At 50.9% G+C, this 19,560-nt stretch overlaps 1 protein-coding gene across 2 annotated transcripts; it reads right to left on the bottom strand.

The window, feature by feature from the left end:
- Positions 1–64: 64 nt before the first annotated feature.
- Cetp (cholesteryl ester transfer protein) lies at positions 65–19,236 on the bottom strand. Of its 2 annotated transcripts, XM_069992345.1 has the most exons (16): positions 18,929–19,233; positions 17,434–17,548; positions 14,857–14,991; positions 14,697–14,767; positions 14,276–14,363; positions 13,244–13,313; positions 13,010–13,070; positions 10,874–10,965; positions 9,442–9,621; positions 8,657–8,707; positions 4,740–4,907; positions 2,165–2,232; positions 1,715–1,748; positions 1,377–1,449; positions 435–520; positions 65–313 (listed from the first exon to the last, which is right to left on the bottom strand). In XM_069992345.1, the coding sequence occupies exons 1-16, from the start codon at positions 19,044–19,046 to the stop codon at positions 239–241; spliced, it is 1,485 nt and encodes a 494-aa protein (XP_069848446.1). In that variant the 5' UTR covers positions 19,047–19,233; the 3' UTR covers positions 65–238. The 2 variants fall into 2 exon arrangements, with proteins under 2 accessions (XP_069848446.1, XP_069848447.1); XM_069992346.1 differs by lacking the exon at positions 4,740–4,907 and having other exon boundaries at positions 18,929–19,236.
- Between the last annotated feature and the right edge of the window lie 324 nt (positions 19,237–19,560).

The raw sequence follows: 19,560 nt of genomic DNA, 5'->3' as shown, positions 1-19,560 counted from the left end.
GGCTTCAAATCCCAATCTTCAGATCTCAGCCTCCTGAGTTAGGATTACAGACATGGACTACCAGTGCTGGGCTACATGAGTATTTTTATTCCAGTGAGACTTTAGGATGGGGGGTAGGCTTGTCTCCTAGCTCCCCAAGTCCTCTCTCACCCCACCACAATGGATGGAGATGCCAGGGTCTCGATGTGAGTTGGTTTGTGCCTTTTGCTTCCAGCCACTGCAGCCCCTTTGGAGCCTCTTAGCTCAAGGTCTGCAGGAAGTCCACCAGCAGGTGCTCTGGGAAGCCAAAGTCCATCTGCAGCAGCAGAAAGCCCTAAAAGGAAGGGCAGGGGTGAGGGGATAAGCTGTGTGGGGATCCCAGGCAGCCAGCCACCTGAGAGCTGCGCGGGGCTCTCTGCCGGGAGGTGGGGGCGGCGCAAGGGCTTTGTACTCACATCCCGAGTGATGATCTCAGGGTTGATGATGTCAAAAAGGTCCAGGCCTTTACTGTTGATGAGGGCTGTAAACACCACCTCAAACCCTGGAGCAGAGGAAGGGGCCCTAGTCAGAATCACTTGGGGAGCAGGGTCAGCCAGGTCCCTTTGTTCCACGGTCCTGTGGGGCCCTCTGGGCACATGTCTCTGGCTGGCTGAAGCCATCCTGCTCAGAAGAGTCTTTGGAGAATAGCTGTCTCCCCAGGTGTGCCGGAGGTCACTCCTCACCCCCTCCAGAACATCTCCGTGCAGCTTACACGGAGTGGGGGCTCTCTGTAAAACCCATATAGTCCATCCTCATAGCTTTAGCTCATGGCACAGATTGGGGAATCAGGCTGAGCAAGACAAGACCCTTAGCCACACTAAGTCCAGTATCTATTCCCTCCAACTCTACCAAAGCCCTGTGGACAAGCAGGTAGTGAAAATGAAGGCCCAGCAGGCTCAGTGGACCCAGCAGGACCTTGTCCAAAAGTCTCTCGCCGCTCCAACCTCTGAGTTAGACTTGCTGCAAATGGACAGATATCCTACAATGTCAAGGGTCACAAGTGGTTCAGGGATCCGCAAACCCCAGACTCTCATTTTACAGGACAAGCTGTGGTTTGGGCTTGGGCCTTACCCTCCCAGCGGTGGGGGCTCTTTCTGCCACACCCAGTTGTCAGTAGGACCGACACCTGGGTTCTAACGTGAGTGGAGCTTCCCAATGGGGGTGGCAGGTGAAGTAGGATCAGGGGGGCTGTGCACCTGGCCGATCATTAGCATGCATTGCTGCTAGCAGGGAAAGAGGCTTGAGAGAAGGGACCAGAGGACTTGGATCTCTGCCTAAGAGGGGCCATCCATCTCTGCCTAAGGTGGGGACCATGTGGAACCACAGCCCTCCCCCAAACCCTCCTTCTGTCCACTTACGAGACATGACCTCAGGGATCCCCACTGTGGTGACCATCGACTCTATGCAGCTCTGCATAGACTCAGAACTGCCCTGTGAATCAGAGGTCCAAGTTAGTACTCCCTGGGATCACTGCCTGGATGGGCAGTGACTGCATTGCACTCAGCCAAGAACTCCCCTGTCTCTGCAATCCAAACCACGGGGGCTCTCTGGACACACACAGCTCCCAGCCGTGAGCTAAGCAAGGGACCACCTTGTCGAATTTCTTTTGCACCCTTTCCTGATTTCCTTCAGGGCTCACTTCCTTTTTCTTTAAGGCATGAAGTCCTTCAGGGCCTACTTCTCCCTGACCACCTACCTCAGCCACGCTGGAAGCACTGGTTGGTTTAACCCTGAAATCAACAAAAGAGATGAGAATCAACCCCTGGAACACTCCCCAGCTGCCTCCCAGGAAAGAAATGAGAGGATTCTTAGATCATGTTTCTGTCTGGTATTCAAGGCCTCCTTGGGAAGAGGGCCCTTTGGGGGCCTCTCTTGAGACTTGCCATTCTGGCTGCCCAGCCTTGGTCTAGCAATCTCCTTCTCCTGCCAGGCCCTCCCTCCATTCCTGTGGGATCTCTTCCTTCTAAGTGTGGGCACTAGAGAGAGGCCAGTTAGTCTTTGGTCCTAGAAGGAGGAAGCCAGATTCCATCCCCCAGCCTTACCTCCCCACCCCCACCCCCCGCCCCCACAGCCTTGCCCTGTGCTTGATCCCAGGTCAGGTCAGGTCAGGAGAGGTTTAAATTGACCCACTTCTGCAAGCCCATACCAGGACTCCACGAGGCTCAAGAAGAGCTTTTTCTTGGAATAGGAGGCTTGGATGGTGGTGCTGACCTCCTGGGGAGAGAAATCAGATTCTGTAAGCCTGGCTTTCTGAGGCAGAAAGCACCCTGGATAGAAAGGTTGGAGTCTGGTCTTCTGAAAATGGAGAGGAAGCTGGGGCGTCAGCTCGGGGGAGGAGAGCTTGCCCAGTGCAAAGCCCTGACTTCCATCCCCAGCACCACAAAAAAGAAATAGTGATCTTAATAATTGAAAAAGTAAAAGTGCCTGGCACCAATGGCTCACACTTGTATCCTAGCTTCTCAGGAGGCTGAGACCTGAGGATTGAGATTTGAAGCTAGCTCTCACAGGAAAGTCTGAGAGACTCTTCTCTCTAATTAAACACCAAAAATGCAGAAATGGAGCAGTGGCTTCAGTGGTAGAGTGTCAGCCTTGAGTGAAAAAGCTAAGGGACCCCCCACACAGGCCCTGTGTGTTCAAACTCCAGTACCTGCACACACACACACACACACACACGAAAAAAAGGAAAAATGAAGGAAGTTCCCCAGCACCTGTGGTTTTAGGCTTAAGACCTAAAGAGTCATGTGGACACTTCCTGTCCTGTTCTAACCAGCCTGCATTCCCAATGGCTTCTTCCTGGTGGGGAAGAACCTCCCTGTGTTTCTCATTTCCCACACCCCAGGATGCTGGCATGGGGAGGGGACCCTCAGCCATGCAGCCATAACCAACTGAGAAGTGAGGAGCATGCTGAAAGGGCAGAGTCTCAGGTCCTACTCTAGATTTACAAATCTGAGACTTTGGGGGAGTCTGTCCTTTGTCACCCTCCCCAGGGCTGGTGTTCACACACACCACCGTGTGAGAACCACAGCCCCTAATAGCCAACAGAGAACCTCTGGATGTTGAGAATACTTTGAGTCAGCACCTTGCCTGACCACATATCAGAGTGATGGGCAAAATTAGTTATTGTCTATCTCTGCCCACTCCATGATAAGCTTCATGAAGTCAGAAACCCCATGGCCTGGCCCAGAGTAAGAACTCATCAGATGTTGAACATAAATGAATGTGTGACAGTGTTGGAATAAAGAAGCTATGGACTCCTGGATACATATGATGTGTGACCTTGAACAGATGTCCTTGGTTCTTGACCTCTGAGCTCCTTCTGTTCAGCAAAGGAATGGTCCCCAGGCCACGTCCACCAAGGCTCAGGTTTACGTCTCCTTATTCCAGCTAATCTACACCTGCACAACCAACCACACCATCTTCTCTGTGGCCTCCACTTCCTCCTTCTAGCCCTTCCACTTCAGGACATGGTCTTAACTTACTTCCAGCTGACCACAAGTCCTTCAATATCCACCCCCCCATACACGCATCTATACTTAGCCTTTCCTCCTCAGCCCTGTTAATGGTTCCATCTGCCCAGACAACTGCCCCAGGGGATTCTAGCTAAAGCTGCCTTCTGGACTTTTTCCCTTCAGCTGTCTTGGGTGACAACTGGCATCAGCCAGATTGACAAGCAAGAAAGGGACATCCGGGAGCAGAGAACAAGAGTGGGCAATTGCAAAAGCCAGCAGGCTTGAGGCAGCGGGGAGAAGGGGATTGACAGGTGCTTTGCTTAACCAAACGAGTGGAACTCCTAAACCTTCCAGATCCAATGTGTGCTTCCTTGTAAACTCCAGTGTCAACAGGACTCCTCACCCTCATACATGATTCTGTCTACCATCCTCCACCATCCCATGATGACTGAATACCCCACTCATCTTTTTCCTTTCACTGCTGGTCCCAGGGCTTGAACTCAGGACCTGGGTGTTGTCCCTGAGCTTTTGTGCTCAAGGCTAGCTCCCTATCCTTTGAGCTACTGATCCACTTCTGGCTTATTCTGAGTAGTAAAATGAATAAGAGTCTCAGGAACTTTCCTACCCTGGCTGGCTTTGAACTGCAATTCTCAGATCTCAGTCTCTTGGGTAGCTAGGATTAGGGGTGTGAGCCATCAGTGTTTGGCTTATGTATCTCATCTTCAGGATTTGGTTGGGTTGGTTTAGCAGTCTCCCCAATACCTCCACTCTTGCCCCTAAGGCCTCTTCTTTTCCACCCCTTGACACCCACCTGCTCCTCCTTTCAGTTCCCTCTTGCCCAGTTGTATCTAGAGTCAAGCCCCACATCCCTATCCTGTTGCCTGCTCACAGCAAGACTCTGCAGTGGTCCCTGTGCCTACCACCTTGGCTACCGTAGTCTGCCTAACCAAGCTTGAATCAGGGTCATGCCTGGTTTTATTCTTTCACAGGAACTCTGCACGGTTCAGATTGTTAAATAACAAACAATATGGCAAGTAAAACATAAATTAAGAGATTTTTTTTCTTCAAAAAAGGCTGGTAGAACACTAGCTTTGAGCAAAAAAGCTCAGGGACACACTCTGAGGTTAAGCCCCAATACTGGCACAGAAAAGAAAAGAAACAACCAATTACAGCAACAGGGTGGAAGAACTGGAAGGTTTCAGAGACCCCCCACCCCCAGTGGGCCGCCTGTGGGCCAGGTCCCCTGCCCATCTCCCCTCACACATACTTCACCTCTTGGAAAGAAAGAGCCTGAGAACCTTGTCCGTCTGCACGTGGGGAGAAGAAGGTCACCACCACGGAAGAGCTGACCACAATGCCTCGGCTCTGACAGGAGATCCGGGGCCTCTTCAGGCAGTGCACAGTGACTTGGGCAAGGCCAGTTGGGAAGTTTCTAGAAAGCTGTAGGAGACAGGGGGTCCCAAGGCCAGGACAGGAGTACCAAAGGGCTGTGGCCACTGTCACCCCAAGATAGAAGGAAGGAAGCTGAATGGGTCCCCAGGGTGGTGGCCCTGGCTGTGTCAGAGAATGGCAGTCAGGACCCTTGGTGCTCTGGCCCTCCATTCTCTCCTCTATGAAATGACAAAGCAGTTCCTTCCCTGCTCAGTGCCCTGCGCCTCACCTTCCTCATCTATAAAGTGCGGTGACAGTAGTTACACACCTAGGGCAACTGGGATTGGTAAATGAGAGAAAAGCCAGGCACCATAAACTTCCTCCTGGGAGAGGTGGCCTAAGCCTCTCCCATTGTGTATGGGTCCCCACAGGTCCACTCGCCTGGGATGGAAGGCAGGGCAGACATCAGATAGGCTCTTGACCCAGAAGGCTGTGCATTTGTGAGAGAATCCCAAATCTTCACAGTACTTTTTTTATTTTATTTTTAGTTTTGTGCTATATGGGGGTCTTCAACTCAGGACCTCACACTCTTGTTTAGCGTTCTCACTCAAGGCTAGTGTTCTGCCATTTGAGCCACAGCTCCACTTCTAGCTTTGTTGTGGTTCAGTGGAGATCAGAGTCTCACAGATTTTCTTGCCTGAGTTGGCTTCAAACTGCTAGCCTCAGATCTCAGCTTCCTGAGTAGCTAGGATTCTAAGTTGAAAGTCACCAGTGCACTGCAAGAGACATATTCTAAGACCAGTACAATCAAAAAGAATTGCTCTTAAAATGAAAACTCAATGGATGAGTAAACAGATGAAAAATAGCTATTAAAAAATTAGTGAACCAGGTATAGAGACACATGTTTGTATATCCAGCATTCTTGAGGCTGAAGAAGGATGATTGCAAGTTTGAGGCCAGCTTGCACTACATAGTGAGACCCTGTCTCAAAAAAGAATGAGTCAGTCTGGGAATGTGGCTCAGTGGTAGAGCGCTTACCATGCATGCCTGAAGTCCTGGGTTTGATTCCTCAGCACCACATAAATAGAAAAAGCTGGGAGTGGCACTGTAGCTCAAGTGGTAGAGTGCTAACCTTGAGCTGAAGAGCTGAGGGGCCCAGAGATCAAGCCCCACAACCGACCAAAAAAAAAAAAAAAAAAAAAAAAGTCAGGCATGGGTGACTCACACCTATAATCCTAGCTACTCAGGAGGCTGAGACCTGAGGATCACAGTTCAAAGCCAACCCAGGCAAAGGAAGTCCATGAGACTCTTATCTCCAATTAACCACCAGAAAACCAGAAATGGTGCTGTGGCTCAAATAGTAGAGTGCTTGCCTTGAGCTGAAGAACTGAGGGACAGCGCCCAGGCCCAAAGTTCAAGCCCCATGAGTTGAGTACCAGTGGCCTCAATCCATAATCCTAGTTTTCCAGGAAGCTGTATCTTGGAGGATTGCAGTTTGAAGCCAGCCCAGGCAGAAAAGTCTGTGAGACTCTTATATCAGCAAAAAGCCAGAAGTAGAACTGTGACTCAAGTGGTAGAGTGCCAGTCTTGAGCAAAAAAGGCCTAGGAACAATGTGAGGCCCTGAGTTCAAGCCCCACTACTAGCATGTAAACAAATGAATATATAAGAATTGAAAAAATATTTGCAGAAACTGATCAGAGCTTCACATAGAACTACAAAGAGCTGAGCCGGGCACCAGTGGCTCACGCCTGTAATCTTAGCTACTCAGGAGGCTGAAATCTGAGGATCGTAGTTCAAAGCCAGCCTGGGCAGGAAAGTTCATGAGACTCTTATCTCCAATAAACCGCTAGAAAATGGGAAGTGGTGCTGTGGCTCAAGCGGTAGAGCACTCGCCTTGAGCTGAAGAGCACAGGACAGCGCCCAAGCCCAGAGTTCAAGCCCCACGTCCGACAAAAAACAACAACAACAACAAAAAAAGAACTACAAAGAGCTGAAAAACACAACAGAACAACTGACAGACTTTGAAAAATGAATAAGAAAAGTCCAATATATATATAATGAAAATTCAAATACACAAGAATGGACCAAGTTGAGAGAGGCAATAACTGAAGAGAGTGCCAAGAAATTTTCAAAGCTGATAGAAGATACCAACTCATGGGGCTGGGAATGTGGCTCAGTGGTAGAGTGCTTGCCTTGCATGCATGAGGCCCTGGGTTCGATTCCTCAGCAGTACATAAGCAGAAAAAAAAAGCCAGAAGTGGCACTGTGGCTCAAGTGGTAGAGTGCTAGCCTTGAGCTGAAGAGCTGAGGGACAGTGCCCAGGCCCAGAGTTCAGGACCACGACCGACAAAAAAAAAAAAAAAAAAAAAAAAGAAGATATCAACTCATAATGTAAATAGTCATGAGGGTTCCAAACCCCTAGCTGAGAGTTAAACACGGGCCAGACAATATAGGACTCTGGAGGCTGTGGGTGCAAAGTTGGTCAACTTCCTAAGACTCTAGTCCTTCACCCTCGACTGGTCTAAGCTAGCAGGTGAGTGCTCAATATTGAAGTCCTGGGGCTTGAACTCAGGGCCTGGGTACTGTCCTAGAGCTTTTTTTCTCAAGGCTAGTTCTCTACCACTTGTGCCGCAGCTCCATGTCTGGAGTTTTTGGTTGTTATTTGGAAATCAAAGTCTCTTAGGGTTTTCTGCCTTGGCTGACTTTGAACCTCAGATCTCAGCTTCCAGAGTAGCTGGGATTACAGGCATGGGCCACCAACACCCCCAGCTTCAGTATTGCTTCTTAGTAAGATTATCCTGGCTTCCCTGAGGAAGAGACTGAAGGGACTGTTGGGATTTAGAAGGCTGGAAGTGGATCTTCACAGAGGAAAAAGTGGCTGGGCCTGGAGTGAGGGAGAGACAGAGAGGCAGACAGACCCTAGGGACAATGGTGTTGCAGGATAGGCTGGACTGGGTCAGGGGGATGAGAGAAAAACACGTCAAGGGCACGCACACACAGAGGGAGGGAGAAAGAAGGGTGTTCTAGGCCTGGGGAGCCTGGAAAGGGTAGGCAGGGCGTTCTGAAGGGAACTGGAACCACACCAGGTAGAGGATAGTATGGGAAGGGCAGCAGGTATGGGCGGAGGAGAAGGGTGGGAGAGAATGCTACAGAGTGGAGCGGGGGCCGGGGGGTGGGGGTGGGGGAGACAGTTCTATTAGGGACACTGACAACTCTTGGGAAGAAGATGAGCAGGTCATAAGTAGTTGCTACTATTGTGGAGAAGAGATGGCGGAACAACTAGAGGGGTAGCTAGAGAATTGAAGAGGGAAATTCCAACATGTAATCCAGGTAGGTGAGGACCTGCCTCAGAGCAACACAAAGAAATTACAGTAGGATGGGAAAGCTGAGAGATTTACCCAAAAGGAGTGAGCGTCCACTTAAGGTCAGTACCATAGATTCTCAGTGGAACCCAGTATGGAGGCCCCACTGCTGCTGGGTAAAGCAGGTACAGGCTGAGGTTGCCTGAGGCTGGCTTTGGACAGTCCTATTTCAGGGCTGGGGTTAATCCTGGGTTTCAGTCCCCAGCCCCCTAGGGCACCAGGGCCTGGGTAAAGAGGCAGGAGATGGTCCTGGCCTTCACTGTGTCTCTGGGTATAGAGGGGCAGCAGGACGGTGCCTGGCTCTCTGTACTGGTGTGGGCACCAAAGTGATTTACAGAGCCAGATACCGGGGAGCTGTTATAATTGTCTCTGATGCTGTCATTGACAGGGTGCCATCTCCTGAAGCAGGAGCAAAGTTGGGGTACAGGAAATAAGCTCCAGACACAAGTAGTTACCTCCAGAAAGGCTTGCTGGTTGGTGTTGAAGCCTCGGGACTCCAGAATAGCCTAAAAAAAGACAAGAGGGGGAAGAAGGCAACCCTCAGAAAGATACCACATGACTGGAGTAGGGGGTCAGGGAGGGGTCCCCTTCCCATCCCAGATTCCCAGTGCTGCAAATAAATCTGAAGATGCTCTGGGCAGGGTACAGTTTAGGGAAACCCAGCCTGGCTGGAGGCTTGGCTTCTGTGCTCTACTCAGCCATGTTTAGGCTGTGTGACCTTAAGGGAGTCTTTTCCCCACTAGGGTCCTCAGTTTCCCTACTAAACTAAGGAGTACAAGACTTCAGAGACACCTCCTCCAAGCTGTGTGACTTGGAAGGATATTTACCCTCTTGGAGCTTTGCTGTGTTTTTACTTATTCTTTCTTTTGCAAAAATGGAGAGGGTAATAATACTTACCCTCAGGGTGAGTGCAACAAAAAATAAATGCGACTGTGACTATAAACATTCATAGCAGCTTATACTTATTGTAGTTAATATGCTCCATGCTCCAGTTATGTCTACACCTGTCTGTCAGTTGGCTCCTGAGCCAGCTCAGGCCCTGCATGTAGTGAGCTGTAGAGGTTGGGCTGCAGCTCAGAGGACCCATGGCTCCTTGACCCACCACCCAGAGTGTCCTTCACGCTCCTCACATCTGTGCATGCATGCATGCACACTGTGTGTGTGTGTGTGTGTGTATGTATGTGTGTGTGTGTGTGTGTGTGTGTGTATACACAGGTGTTCCAGCAGCCCCGCCCCTCACCTTGAATTCAGCCCCTGTCAGGCTGAGCACAAGCTGGTCATCCTGGAAGGCGGCCTTGGCCAAGTTGTCAAGGACGTGGTCGGAGAACCAAAAGTAGAGCATGCGGCCATCCCCCAGCAGCGTGGGGGAGAAGGTGGGGAGAGGGAGGTCCTCGGAGGTGTTTTTGTAGAGGAGATGACCCTGGAGGAATATGGATGCTTCCTGTTCTTCCCCTGCGTGTCCCTGCTGGGCTCAGAGTCAGCTCAGGGGGATCATGAGGAGGAGCCAGCCAGCCCAGGGAGATGGCACTCGCCTTCATTGATTCAGTAGATACACCCCCAGCATGGAGTGAAGTGGGCCTGAGACCCAGTCACCACATCACAGGCTGGCACTGTGGTAAAGGCAGTGACCACTGCCGCTGGAAGCCATGGATCACTGTGCCCTCCACCCCCAGTGGGCATGGAACACTGCATCTTGGCAGCTTGGGCAAGAAATATACCACAGTCCGATTCCCAGCCCCTCCGATGTCTGCTGCCCTAGGGCTGTGAAGGGCCAGAAGTGCCCATGGCCCCTCAATTCTCTTTGTGTTCACTTTTCTGGGGAAATTACAGAGGCTTCCTGTTCCCTAAAACCCAATTCTGTAATACCCAATTCTTGGCTGGGCTTCTGATTACCTCCATTGAACGTCTCAGCTTCCCCTGCAGCTAGGTGTGACCTTGTGGCCCAGGTCACAGAGGCTGTGGCCGTCAGGTGACAAGACAGGGATGGATCTGGGGACCTGACCTGGCTGTGTCTCCAGGTCCACTCTGGACTGCAGCACATGAGCCATTCCATGAGGGAGATACACATGTGGGGAGGGGGGTGGGCGGGCTTAAGCTGCTACCCTTCCTGTAATCCTAGCTACTCAAGAGGCTGAAATCTGAGGATCACGGTTCCTGGGCAGGAAAAAAAGTCCATGAGACTCTTATCTCCAATTAACCACCAAAAAATCATAAGTGGAGCTGTGGCTCAAAGTGGTAGAGCCCCAGCCTTGAGCAAAAACAGGCCTTGAGTTCAAGCCCCACAACCAGCAACATGAACAAACAAGCTGCTACTTTCTTTGTTATAGCAACAGAAACCATATCCTAGCTAAATCAGGGATCCATAGCTTTCCTCAAAGTCCCCCAAGTGGAGTTTAACTCCCCCAAATGACTGCTCTAGAAGATACTGGAAGCCTAGTAAATCTAGAATGGAGCTGGTGTCTGGCTGGGCCCTCTGAGAGGGGTACCTTGGGCCTGTGGAGAGCCCACACACCCGGGCTGAGGCTCTGCCTTCCTGGGCACATCACGACACGCTCTGCAGGAGGATGGCTTCCATGGGGCAAAGCTCCAGGGAGGTAGCTAGGTTACTGATTGGGTCCTAATCCCAGGAACACCCAGGGAGGTGAGACCCTGTCCCCTCTGGCTATGCCCACCTTGTGGTGGGACTCCAGGTAGGTAGCTGTGATGACTGGTGATCTTGTCAGTGAAATGTCAACCCCGATGTCTCCATCAGAGATAATGCTGGCTGTGGGGAGAGAAAGTCAAGGTAATGCCACAGGATAGGGGGGCACCAAATTCGCTGCTCCCTGCCCCAGCCTGCGTGCTCCTACGTATGAATGGGTCCTGGGACAAGCAGGACCCCCTCTCCTTCTCTTTCCTCAACTTCTTTCTTCTGGGTACTTTACTAGCTGAGGACAGTTTCTAAGAGAGAGGTCCAGGCTAGACCTCTGCCCTCTCCTGCAGGCATCTGTGTCCTCCTCTCCAATGACGGTGCCTGCCTCAGTCAGGACTGGATGTTTACTTCTACCTTTGTGTAAAAGGATGTGGGCTATGCCTGTCATCCTAGCTACTCGGGAGCTGAGATCTGAAGATCACTGTTTAAGCCAGCCCAAACAGGAAAAACTCCTATCTCCAAACTTCCTATCTGGAAGTGAGCTGTGGCTTTAGTAGCAAGATGCCAACCTTGGGGGGTAAAAAAAAAGCTCAAGGACAGCACCTAGGCTCTGAGTTCAAGCCCCAGCACCAGCACAATAAAAGGGGAGGGTATGAGCTAGGGCCCAATTATGATTCTTCTTCTGTGTCTTCCCCAAGATCAAAGTGTTCATCAGTCTTGAGGTCCCCAGTCCAGGACAAGGGTCAGAAAACTCTCCAGGCTCTGTAAATGTCTGGATTGGTCATAGTGCAGGTTCCTCTGTCTGCTACTATTTAGTGCTGCAACTGTAACCAGGGCATTAGTGAGTAGGTGTGGTTGTGTTCTAATAAAGCTTTATTGATAGCAAGATGGGGTTGGTATGCTTTCCTGGCTGGGTCTTCTGCAGGATTCCACCGGGAAATGTTTGGCAGGTAACAATGGTAGCTGTTAGTGCTGAACACGATAGCACTTCCCACTTCTCATGGTGCTGCCTCACTAAGTCCGGTGCTGGTGGCTCACACCCAAAATCCTAGCTACTCAGGAGGCTGAGAGCTGAGGATCACAGTACAAAGCCAGCCCGGGCAGGAACATCCATGAGACTCTGATCTCCTATTAACCTCCAGAAAACTGGGAGTGGCGCTGTGGCTCAAGTGGTAGAGAGTTCACCTTGAGCTGAAGAGCTCAGGGGCTGTGACTAGGCCCAGAGTTCAAGCCCCATAACTTACAAAAAAAGAAAGGAAGGAAGGAGGGAAGGAAGGAAAGAAGGAAGGAAGGAAGGAAGGAAGGAAGGAAGGAAGGAAGGAAGGAAGGAAGGAAGGAAGGAAAGATGTTCTCACTAGATAAATGATAATAGACAAATGATAATATTGAGTCCTTTCTACACTGCATGACCTTGTGGGACCTTTCCTATACCCCAAGACCTGATGGGAAGGAAGGAATAAACGCCAGTAAGGGCAGAGGAATTCTTTATCTCCACCCTCTGTTCTTCCTTCTCTTCTTCCATCCATGTTTGTCCATTGGATTCTCCGTTGAATTGGTTCTAGACTTGATGATAGTAAGGGCTGGGGATGGTTCTGGTACTGTTTTATGATTCTTACATACATTTTTTTAAGCACTCAACTCTCATTTTTAAACACTCAATTTTTTGTGTGTTCAGTCGTGGGACTTGAACTCTGGGCCTGAGCCCTGTCCCTCAGCTCTTCAGCTCAAGGCTAGCACTCTACCACTTGAGCCACAGTGCCACTTCCAGTTTTCTCAGTGGTTCATTGGAGATAAGAGTCTCACAGACTTTCCTGCCCTGGCTGGCAGATCTCAGCCTCCTGAGTAGCTAGGATTACAGGCGTGAGCCACTGGTGCCCGGCTAAACACTCAATTTTTTTAAACACTCAACTCTCACAGTGACCCTGGTGAGGTAGATGTAATCGTTATCCCCATTTAGTGAGGAGAGAACAAGTTCCAAGAGGTTAAACAACACAGCTTATGAGGCTATAGCTTTAGGGGGAAGCAGCTTGCCAGAGCCGGACCATAATAATCACCACGTATCAGAGCCATCAGGGACCAAGCCACCCAGACAGAGATGTGACTGTCCCAAGATCACCCCCTGACTGTGGGTGAGTGCCACCATCACCTCCTTCTGAAGCATGCAGACAGAACTCACCTGCCCTTTTCTGGACAAAGTCAGCCATGATGTTGGAGATGACATTGACCTCTTTGCAGATCTGGAGTGGACAGGCAAATGGATCACCAGGAAGGCAGGGAGACCGGAGGAGGAGCGGGTGGCATCTCCCTCCAGGCCAACTGCATGGGAATGGGGCAGGGAAGGGCAGGGAGGGGAAGGGCTGGCTCCTGGGCACAACTCAGCACACCAGGTGGATCAGCTGACCTCACTCACCTGTCCCTTCAGGACCAGCTTCAGGGTGAAGGAAATGAAGTTTGTGAACAGTCGCTTGATCCATCCAGGCCTGAGGGGAGCAAGCACTACAGTAAGCCTTCAGCCCTGTGCAGGCATAGAGCATCCACCGTATGCTGGGAACCATTCAGAGCTCTGCCAGCCTCCTTCCCATAGCCCAGGCCTTATCCTTCTCCTCATGTCCCAGCTGACACCATGAGCCTCAGCAGGATCCTCGGCCTGAGGCCTAGCCATGTCACGGGTGACTTCCGGTAGAGGACTCCGTTCCTGCCATGCTCACAGCTGCCATGCATGCCTAGTATCCAGATTCACATGTCTGTCTGCTCTGGGGACAGAGAGCATCCCCCCTCCCCCAACCCTTCTGTGTCCCAGGGGTGTGAGAAGAGCTAGCTGTTCACAGTTCCACACGTGGGGTCTGCTGAGACAAAGCTTCACCCTGTGACACAGGAGCTCAGATCCCGGGGTGGAGGATGCAGGATGCAGGTCCTGCTTCCTGCCTTGAGACAGCTGTGGGTGTGTAGAAAGTCACTTCGAGGACTGGGAGTAGCCGTGACGTGGTGGTAGGCCTGCGATGCGTCATTAGCTCACTGGCCAGTGGGTGTGGCTGTGTGCCAATAAAACTTTATTGACAACTCAGACAGCAGCAGGTATCTTCTCCCAGCTCTGCCCAAGGAGGAGATTCCAGGTTTGCTTTCCCTGTTAACCTCCCTGTGCCTTAGTTTATCCCACATGTGAAAAATAGGTATCCTAAAAGAATTTCCTTCCTAGCCTTGGGTTGTGTGCAGGTTAAGTTCATGGATTCATCCAAAGTACTTAGAATAATAGTATGTGGCTCAGAGCACGCTCTCACTATTATTTTTCTTCAGCCTTTGAGGGTGTATTGATGGGAATGAGCTGGGAATAACACACTAAAGGCCCTGATCCTCCCAGGTTTGGCTGCCACATGCATGGAGAGTGGCACGCTACTAGGATGGGGACATAAGGAAGACTGGGGCCAGAGAGGTGGTGACTTACTCACGCTCCCCTTGGAGATGCAGCAGCAGCTTGTGGAAAGACAGGTGGCAGTCGGGAGCATCAGTCCTCACTCTGCCAGAGTCACAGGCTGCAGGGAGCCCAACAGCACCTCAGGGTGAGCTACCAGGCTTTGCCCATGGGCAGCCCAGGCTAGCTGGTAGCAGGCCCAGCACTGGGAGCATCCTCTCTCCCATTTTCCCAGGCTGGGCCTTATCTGAAGGCGCCCCCTCCCCCCAGCCTTCCTCTCTCTCTCTCTCTCTCTCTCTCTCTCTCTCTCTCTCTCTCTCTCTCTCTCTCTCTCTCTCTCTCTCTCACACACACACACACACACACACACACACTATCTGCACAGTCTGGCATATGTGCTCCAGCCCAGCCCTGGAGCCCAACCTCCCTGCTTCCTCTAGGAAACTGCACGTACTCAGCTGTGTGTTGATCTGCAGGTCAATGGAGGAATCAATCTCAAAGTCGACAGACTGCTCAATGCTCAACCTGCAAAAAGCCAAGGTCCCAGGACATTCATTTGGCCTTGAGTCCCAGAAAGACTATCAGGTGACCTGCCAGTGCCCAGAAATGCTCACCCCCAGGCGCTCGTGTAGCCGTAGTTCAGGGTTCCCTTGAAGATCCCAGATGCATTTTGAATGGAGACATCGATAGACTTGGCTTCCATTAACTCCACCTGGCTGCTGGAGACCGACAGGTGGCTGATCTGAATGCTAGAAGAGATGGAAATAAGGAGGGCACCATGCGGAGAGGAAGAGGGAGGCCACCTCTCTCCACAGGCTGGACAGGCACTGCCCAAGGTCCCTTCTGCCTTCCTAGGTCTGTGTCCACCCAGAAATCACCACACAGGTTCATCTGGATCACTAAGAACCCCGGCATCTAGTGAGGCTGTGACCCCCAAACATCCTCATCCCAGTCTACAGAACGTGTGACTGTGTTGGCTGATGTTGCAGATGCCACTGTACAGGTGCTGTGAGGTTAGAGCCCTCGAGACAGGTGGGGTGAGCCCAGGTCACCTGTGAGGAGGCCATGGAATCACAAGCATGCCAACAGGAAAGGGGGGCAGGAAAAAAGACCAGAGAAGTCAGATGTAAGCTTCTCTGCTGTTGGAGATGGAGGGGCTGCAAGCCAAGGCCTGTGGGAAGCCTCTAGTAGCTCTAAGGAAACAGATCTCTTCAGTTGCATCAAGGAAGAGCACAAGGACTGGGAATGTGGCGCAGTGGTAGAGCGCTTGCCTAGCATGCATGAGGCCCTGGGTTTGATTCCTCAGTACCACATAAGCAGAAAAAGCTGGAAGTGGTGCTGTGGCTCAAGTGGTAGAGTGCTAGCCTTGAGCAAAAAAGCTCAGGACAGTGCACAGGCCCAGAGTTCAAGCCCCAGGACTGGCAGGAAAGAAAGAATGAAGGAAAGAAAGGAAGAAAGGAAGAAAAAGAAAGAAAAAAGGAAGGAAGGAAGGAAGGAAGGAGCAAACCTGCTGCCATCTCAACTTGAATCTAGTGAGACCCGTGTCAGACTTTTAATTTTTTTTAAATGGAAGGTAATAAATGTGTTGTTTGAGGCTATTAAACTTGTAGAGATTGTTCGTGTGTGTGTGTGTGTGTGTGTGTGTGTGTGTGTGTGTGTGTGTGTGTGTGTGTGTGTGTGTGTTGGTCTGGGGTTTGAACTCAGGACCTGGGCACTGTCCCTGAGCCTCTTTGTGTTCAAGGCTAGCACTCTAGACCATTTGAGCCACACCACCACTTCTAGCTTTTCTGAGTAGTTTATTGGAGATAAGAGTCTCATGGACTTTCCTGTCTGGGCTGGCTTTGAACCATGATCCTCAGATTTCAGCTTCCTGAGTAGCTAGGATTATAGGCATGAGCCACCAGCACCCAGATATGCAGATTTTTTTTTTTTAATGGGCAAGTAGGAAGTGAAAACAGAGGGCTTCCTGGAGGAGGTGAGGCTGGGGTAGAAGGTAGAGGGTCTGGGGGGTTAACAAGAGGACTTGCCAGTGAGAGGACTCAAGTACAGAAGAGGAGCCAGTCCTGGGGTCTGTGGATGGGCCTGAAATCCACAGAGTCCTCTGTGCCCTCCCTCCCCACCCGACCCCACCCCCTTGCAGAAGCTGCAGAAAAACATAGTGCTGCATTCCAGTGTTGCCAGCGCCCCCTGGTGTCTCTACAACAGACAAGATCCTTCAGTGCCAATGTCTCTAAGATGGTCCAACTTCATTAATTCTGTTTTAGGGGATTGGGAGGTGGGGGTTGGTTTTATGGCTGGGTGGCCTCTCAGCTACTTGATCTCCCTGATCATCTCTTTTCCTATGTGTTAAGCAGAGCCATTGGGGAATATGATAGATAAAGTATGGTGTGTGTGTGTGTGTGTGTGTGTGTGTGTGTGTGTGTGTGTGTGTGTGTGTGTGTGTGTGTGTGTGTGTGTGTGTGTGTGTGTGTGTGTGTGTTGTTTTTTGCCAGTCCTGGGGCCTGAACTCAGGGCCTGAGTTCTGTCCCTGAACTTCTTTTGCACAAGGCTAGCACTCTACCACTTGGGCCACAGTGTCACTTCTGGCTTTCTCTATAGGGCTTCGTGCATGCTAGGCAAGCACTCTATCCCTGAGCTACCATCTTGGCCCATAAGGCATGGTTTATAAAGTGGTCTGGCCCACAGCTGCCCTGGGATGCTGTCACCGTAAAGTTAGGAGACTCTTTGGCCAAGAGACCTCTGTTTCTTGCTCCATCTACCCAAGTAAGAGTCTCCCTTTCCTGAGGTAGCAGAAAACATCCTTCAAGGCTTGTTTCTTATGTGTATGTGGGGTGGTAGCAGTACTAGGGCTTGAACTCAGGACCTTGCATTTGCTAGACAAGTGTTTGCCCCTAGCCTTTTTAATCAGGGGAGAAAAGGAACCCAAATCCTGAATTATATCATCCCAATCTCCACTTCCTGAGAAGCCAAGGTGCAGGTGTGAGCCTTGGCACTCCACAAAGGCCAGATCTTTCAGAGCAGCAGGAAAGGCCCATCAGCTCCAATTGGCCCCCGAGGGCACTGCGGGGTGGAGGGTGAAGGGGCCTGTCCATGGAGAGGCTGGGTTCTCGGTTGCCTTTTCTCCCTGGGATGGGGGCAGGTCTCTTGTCCCTCTTGCCCTGGGCCAGCCCACTCCCACCCTGGCCACTCACTTGTGCAGGCCGTACTTAACCCCGCCCAGGAGCATCACAGACTTCTCGCCCTTGATGTCTGGGTAGTGGGCTCGCTGAAAAGCCTTCTGGATCACCTTGGCGGTCTCCTGGTTCACTGGAGAGATGGTATGATTGAGAGGTGGCGGGCCAGGCCTAGCCCCACCCCACCCGATTATAGCTTGGCAGGCCTCAAAATGCTGAGGGGTCACCCTGAGCCTCACTCGGTGCTAGTTATCTTAACGTGTGTAATCAGAAAACAGAACTATTATTAAAAATAGGGCCAAATATTAAAGGCAGAGAGAAACTCCAGGTCAAATGGCCAGTAGTCAGCCGAAACCTTTTCCATCCTTGCTAAAAAGCAAAAGAACATCTCTCCCTCACTCAGGTTTACCAAGCTGGCCGCTTTGCAGTTTACCACAAACTTTGCTGAAGGCCACTAACGACTGAGGCTTATCATCAGCTGTACTATTAGGAGCTTATCATAAAAATCATTTCTGTAAAATAGACTACCCCTACCCAAGGTTATGTTTTGACTTCTATAATCCACAAATGTGTTTTGATTTTTGTAATCAAGTATCAATAATGTCAATAACAGTGATAGTATCGATCGTGCTGACCAAGTCATGATTATGTTTTGCCTATGCTCTTGTAACTCAAGGCTAATGTTTTGCTTCTGTAACCTTGCTTGCTTGCTTTGGTAAACATCACCTATGTGAAACCCTTTCCTATAAAAATCCCTGTAGAAAGCAAACGGAGCTGTTCTCTGAAGCTTTGTGAAGAGCTGGAGACAGACTCCATGTGGCTACTAACAGCTTCCAGCCAGATTGACTGAGTGCTGGTGATTCCTTTCACTGATCGTGGGTTCGAGCCCCACCGGCCCTGGGAAGTTGGGGTACTGCAGTTATATGTTGATTCTCAGGGGACCTCCAGCCAGACACCCTGCTCCCACCTCAGCTTTTGGATCTGAACACACAGGAACCCCGTGATCCTAGCCAAACACTGCCCTCGACCCCTGGCTATTCTCAGAACAACGCCCCTCATCCCCTCCCTAATACATCAGAGTCTAATCCTAGGTCTCACACTTAGTATAGTTGATGTCAGAGACTATCAAATTTAGCCTCCCAGGGCACTTACTATATTGAGCAAGAGGCCGAGGCTCAGAGAGAGGAGTGTAAGTGTCCAAGGTCACACAGCAGTTGGTGACAGAATTTCCCTAGCCTAGGCTTATGTGATACCTGATTGGATGTAGTATAATCTCTGACAGTAAGTACACTCCAGCATCACCTTTGTCCCCTAACTTGATCCCTCTGAATCCCAGGCTGACCCTACAAATACAAACCACCACACCTAGGCTTTTGCAGTCTAGTAATGGCTTCAACAAAGAGCTTGACTTCGAAGGGGAGGCCAGGAGAGAATGGAGAGCCTGGCTCTGCCTGGATCATTCTCTCCTGGCTGCATGGGCCAGGCCTGGCTGGGAGGTGGACGTGGTACTTACACACCAGAAGGGCAGGCTTGGTGATGCGGCATACGATCCCTGCCACATACGACGTGTCTGCAGAGCAGGCGTGGGCACTGGCCAGCAGACTCAGGCTCAGGAGAGTGACGGCAAGCATGGTTCTCCGGCTACCAGCAGGCAAATGGTCCTGGCCAGGCAGCCTGAGCTCTTCTATGCATCCGCCCAGCACCCATGGGACAAGCTGCTTCCGGGCAGCAAGGTCTCTCTGGCCCTGGGATGGGCCTCCTTCCTGCCCAGCCCTTGGCCTCTTCTTGGGCTCAGGGCTGGACAAGGGACCAGGGCACCACACCCTCTGCATGTCCCCCTCAACCATCTGTGGCCTACTTGCCATCCCTTGTATTAACTGGGCAATGTTATACGATTATCTGGAGGATCTTTAATAAGCTTCCTTGAATTCTTGTTTTTCCTTTTACTTAAATAAGAATCTAAGAGGGAAACTCTTTCACTTGCCATAAATAGATTAATGATGTGAAATAAAGCTATTCCAATCTTGCTGGACAATGACCTAAGTTGGAGGCCTGTGGTCTTCTGTCAATTAAAACCAGCCAGGTGCTGGGTGGCTCATGCCTGTAATCCTAGCTACTCAGGAGGCTGAGAACTGAGCATCGCAG

Source organism: Dipodomys merriami, unplaced genomic scaffold, assembly GCF_024711535.1.
Source record: "Dipodomys merriami isolate MVZ:Mamm:240054 unplaced genomic scaffold, mDipMer1.0.p SCAF_41, whole genome shotgun sequence".
Classification (NCBI taxonomy): Eukaryota; Metazoa; Chordata; class Mammalia; order Rodentia; family Heteromyidae; genus Dipodomys; species Dipodomys merriami.
The sequence above is the reverse complement of the archived record's forward strand: the minus strand, read 5'-3'. Positions and strand labels throughout refer to the sequence as shown.

Coding starts and splice junctions, on each gene's coding strand:
- Cetp (XM_069992345.1), bottom strand. CDS start 19,046: ATGCTTGCCGTCACTCTCCTGAGCCTGAGTCTGCTGGCCAGTGCCCAC. Junction 13,071..13,243: donor AGCTGGTCCTGAAGGGACAG/GTGAGTGAGGTC, acceptor TGTCCACTCCAG/ATCTGCAAAGAGGTCAATGT. Junction 4,908..8,656: donor ACCAGCAAGCCTTTCTGGAG/GTAACTACTTGT, acceptor TGTCTCCTACAG/CTTTCTAGAAACTTCCCAAC.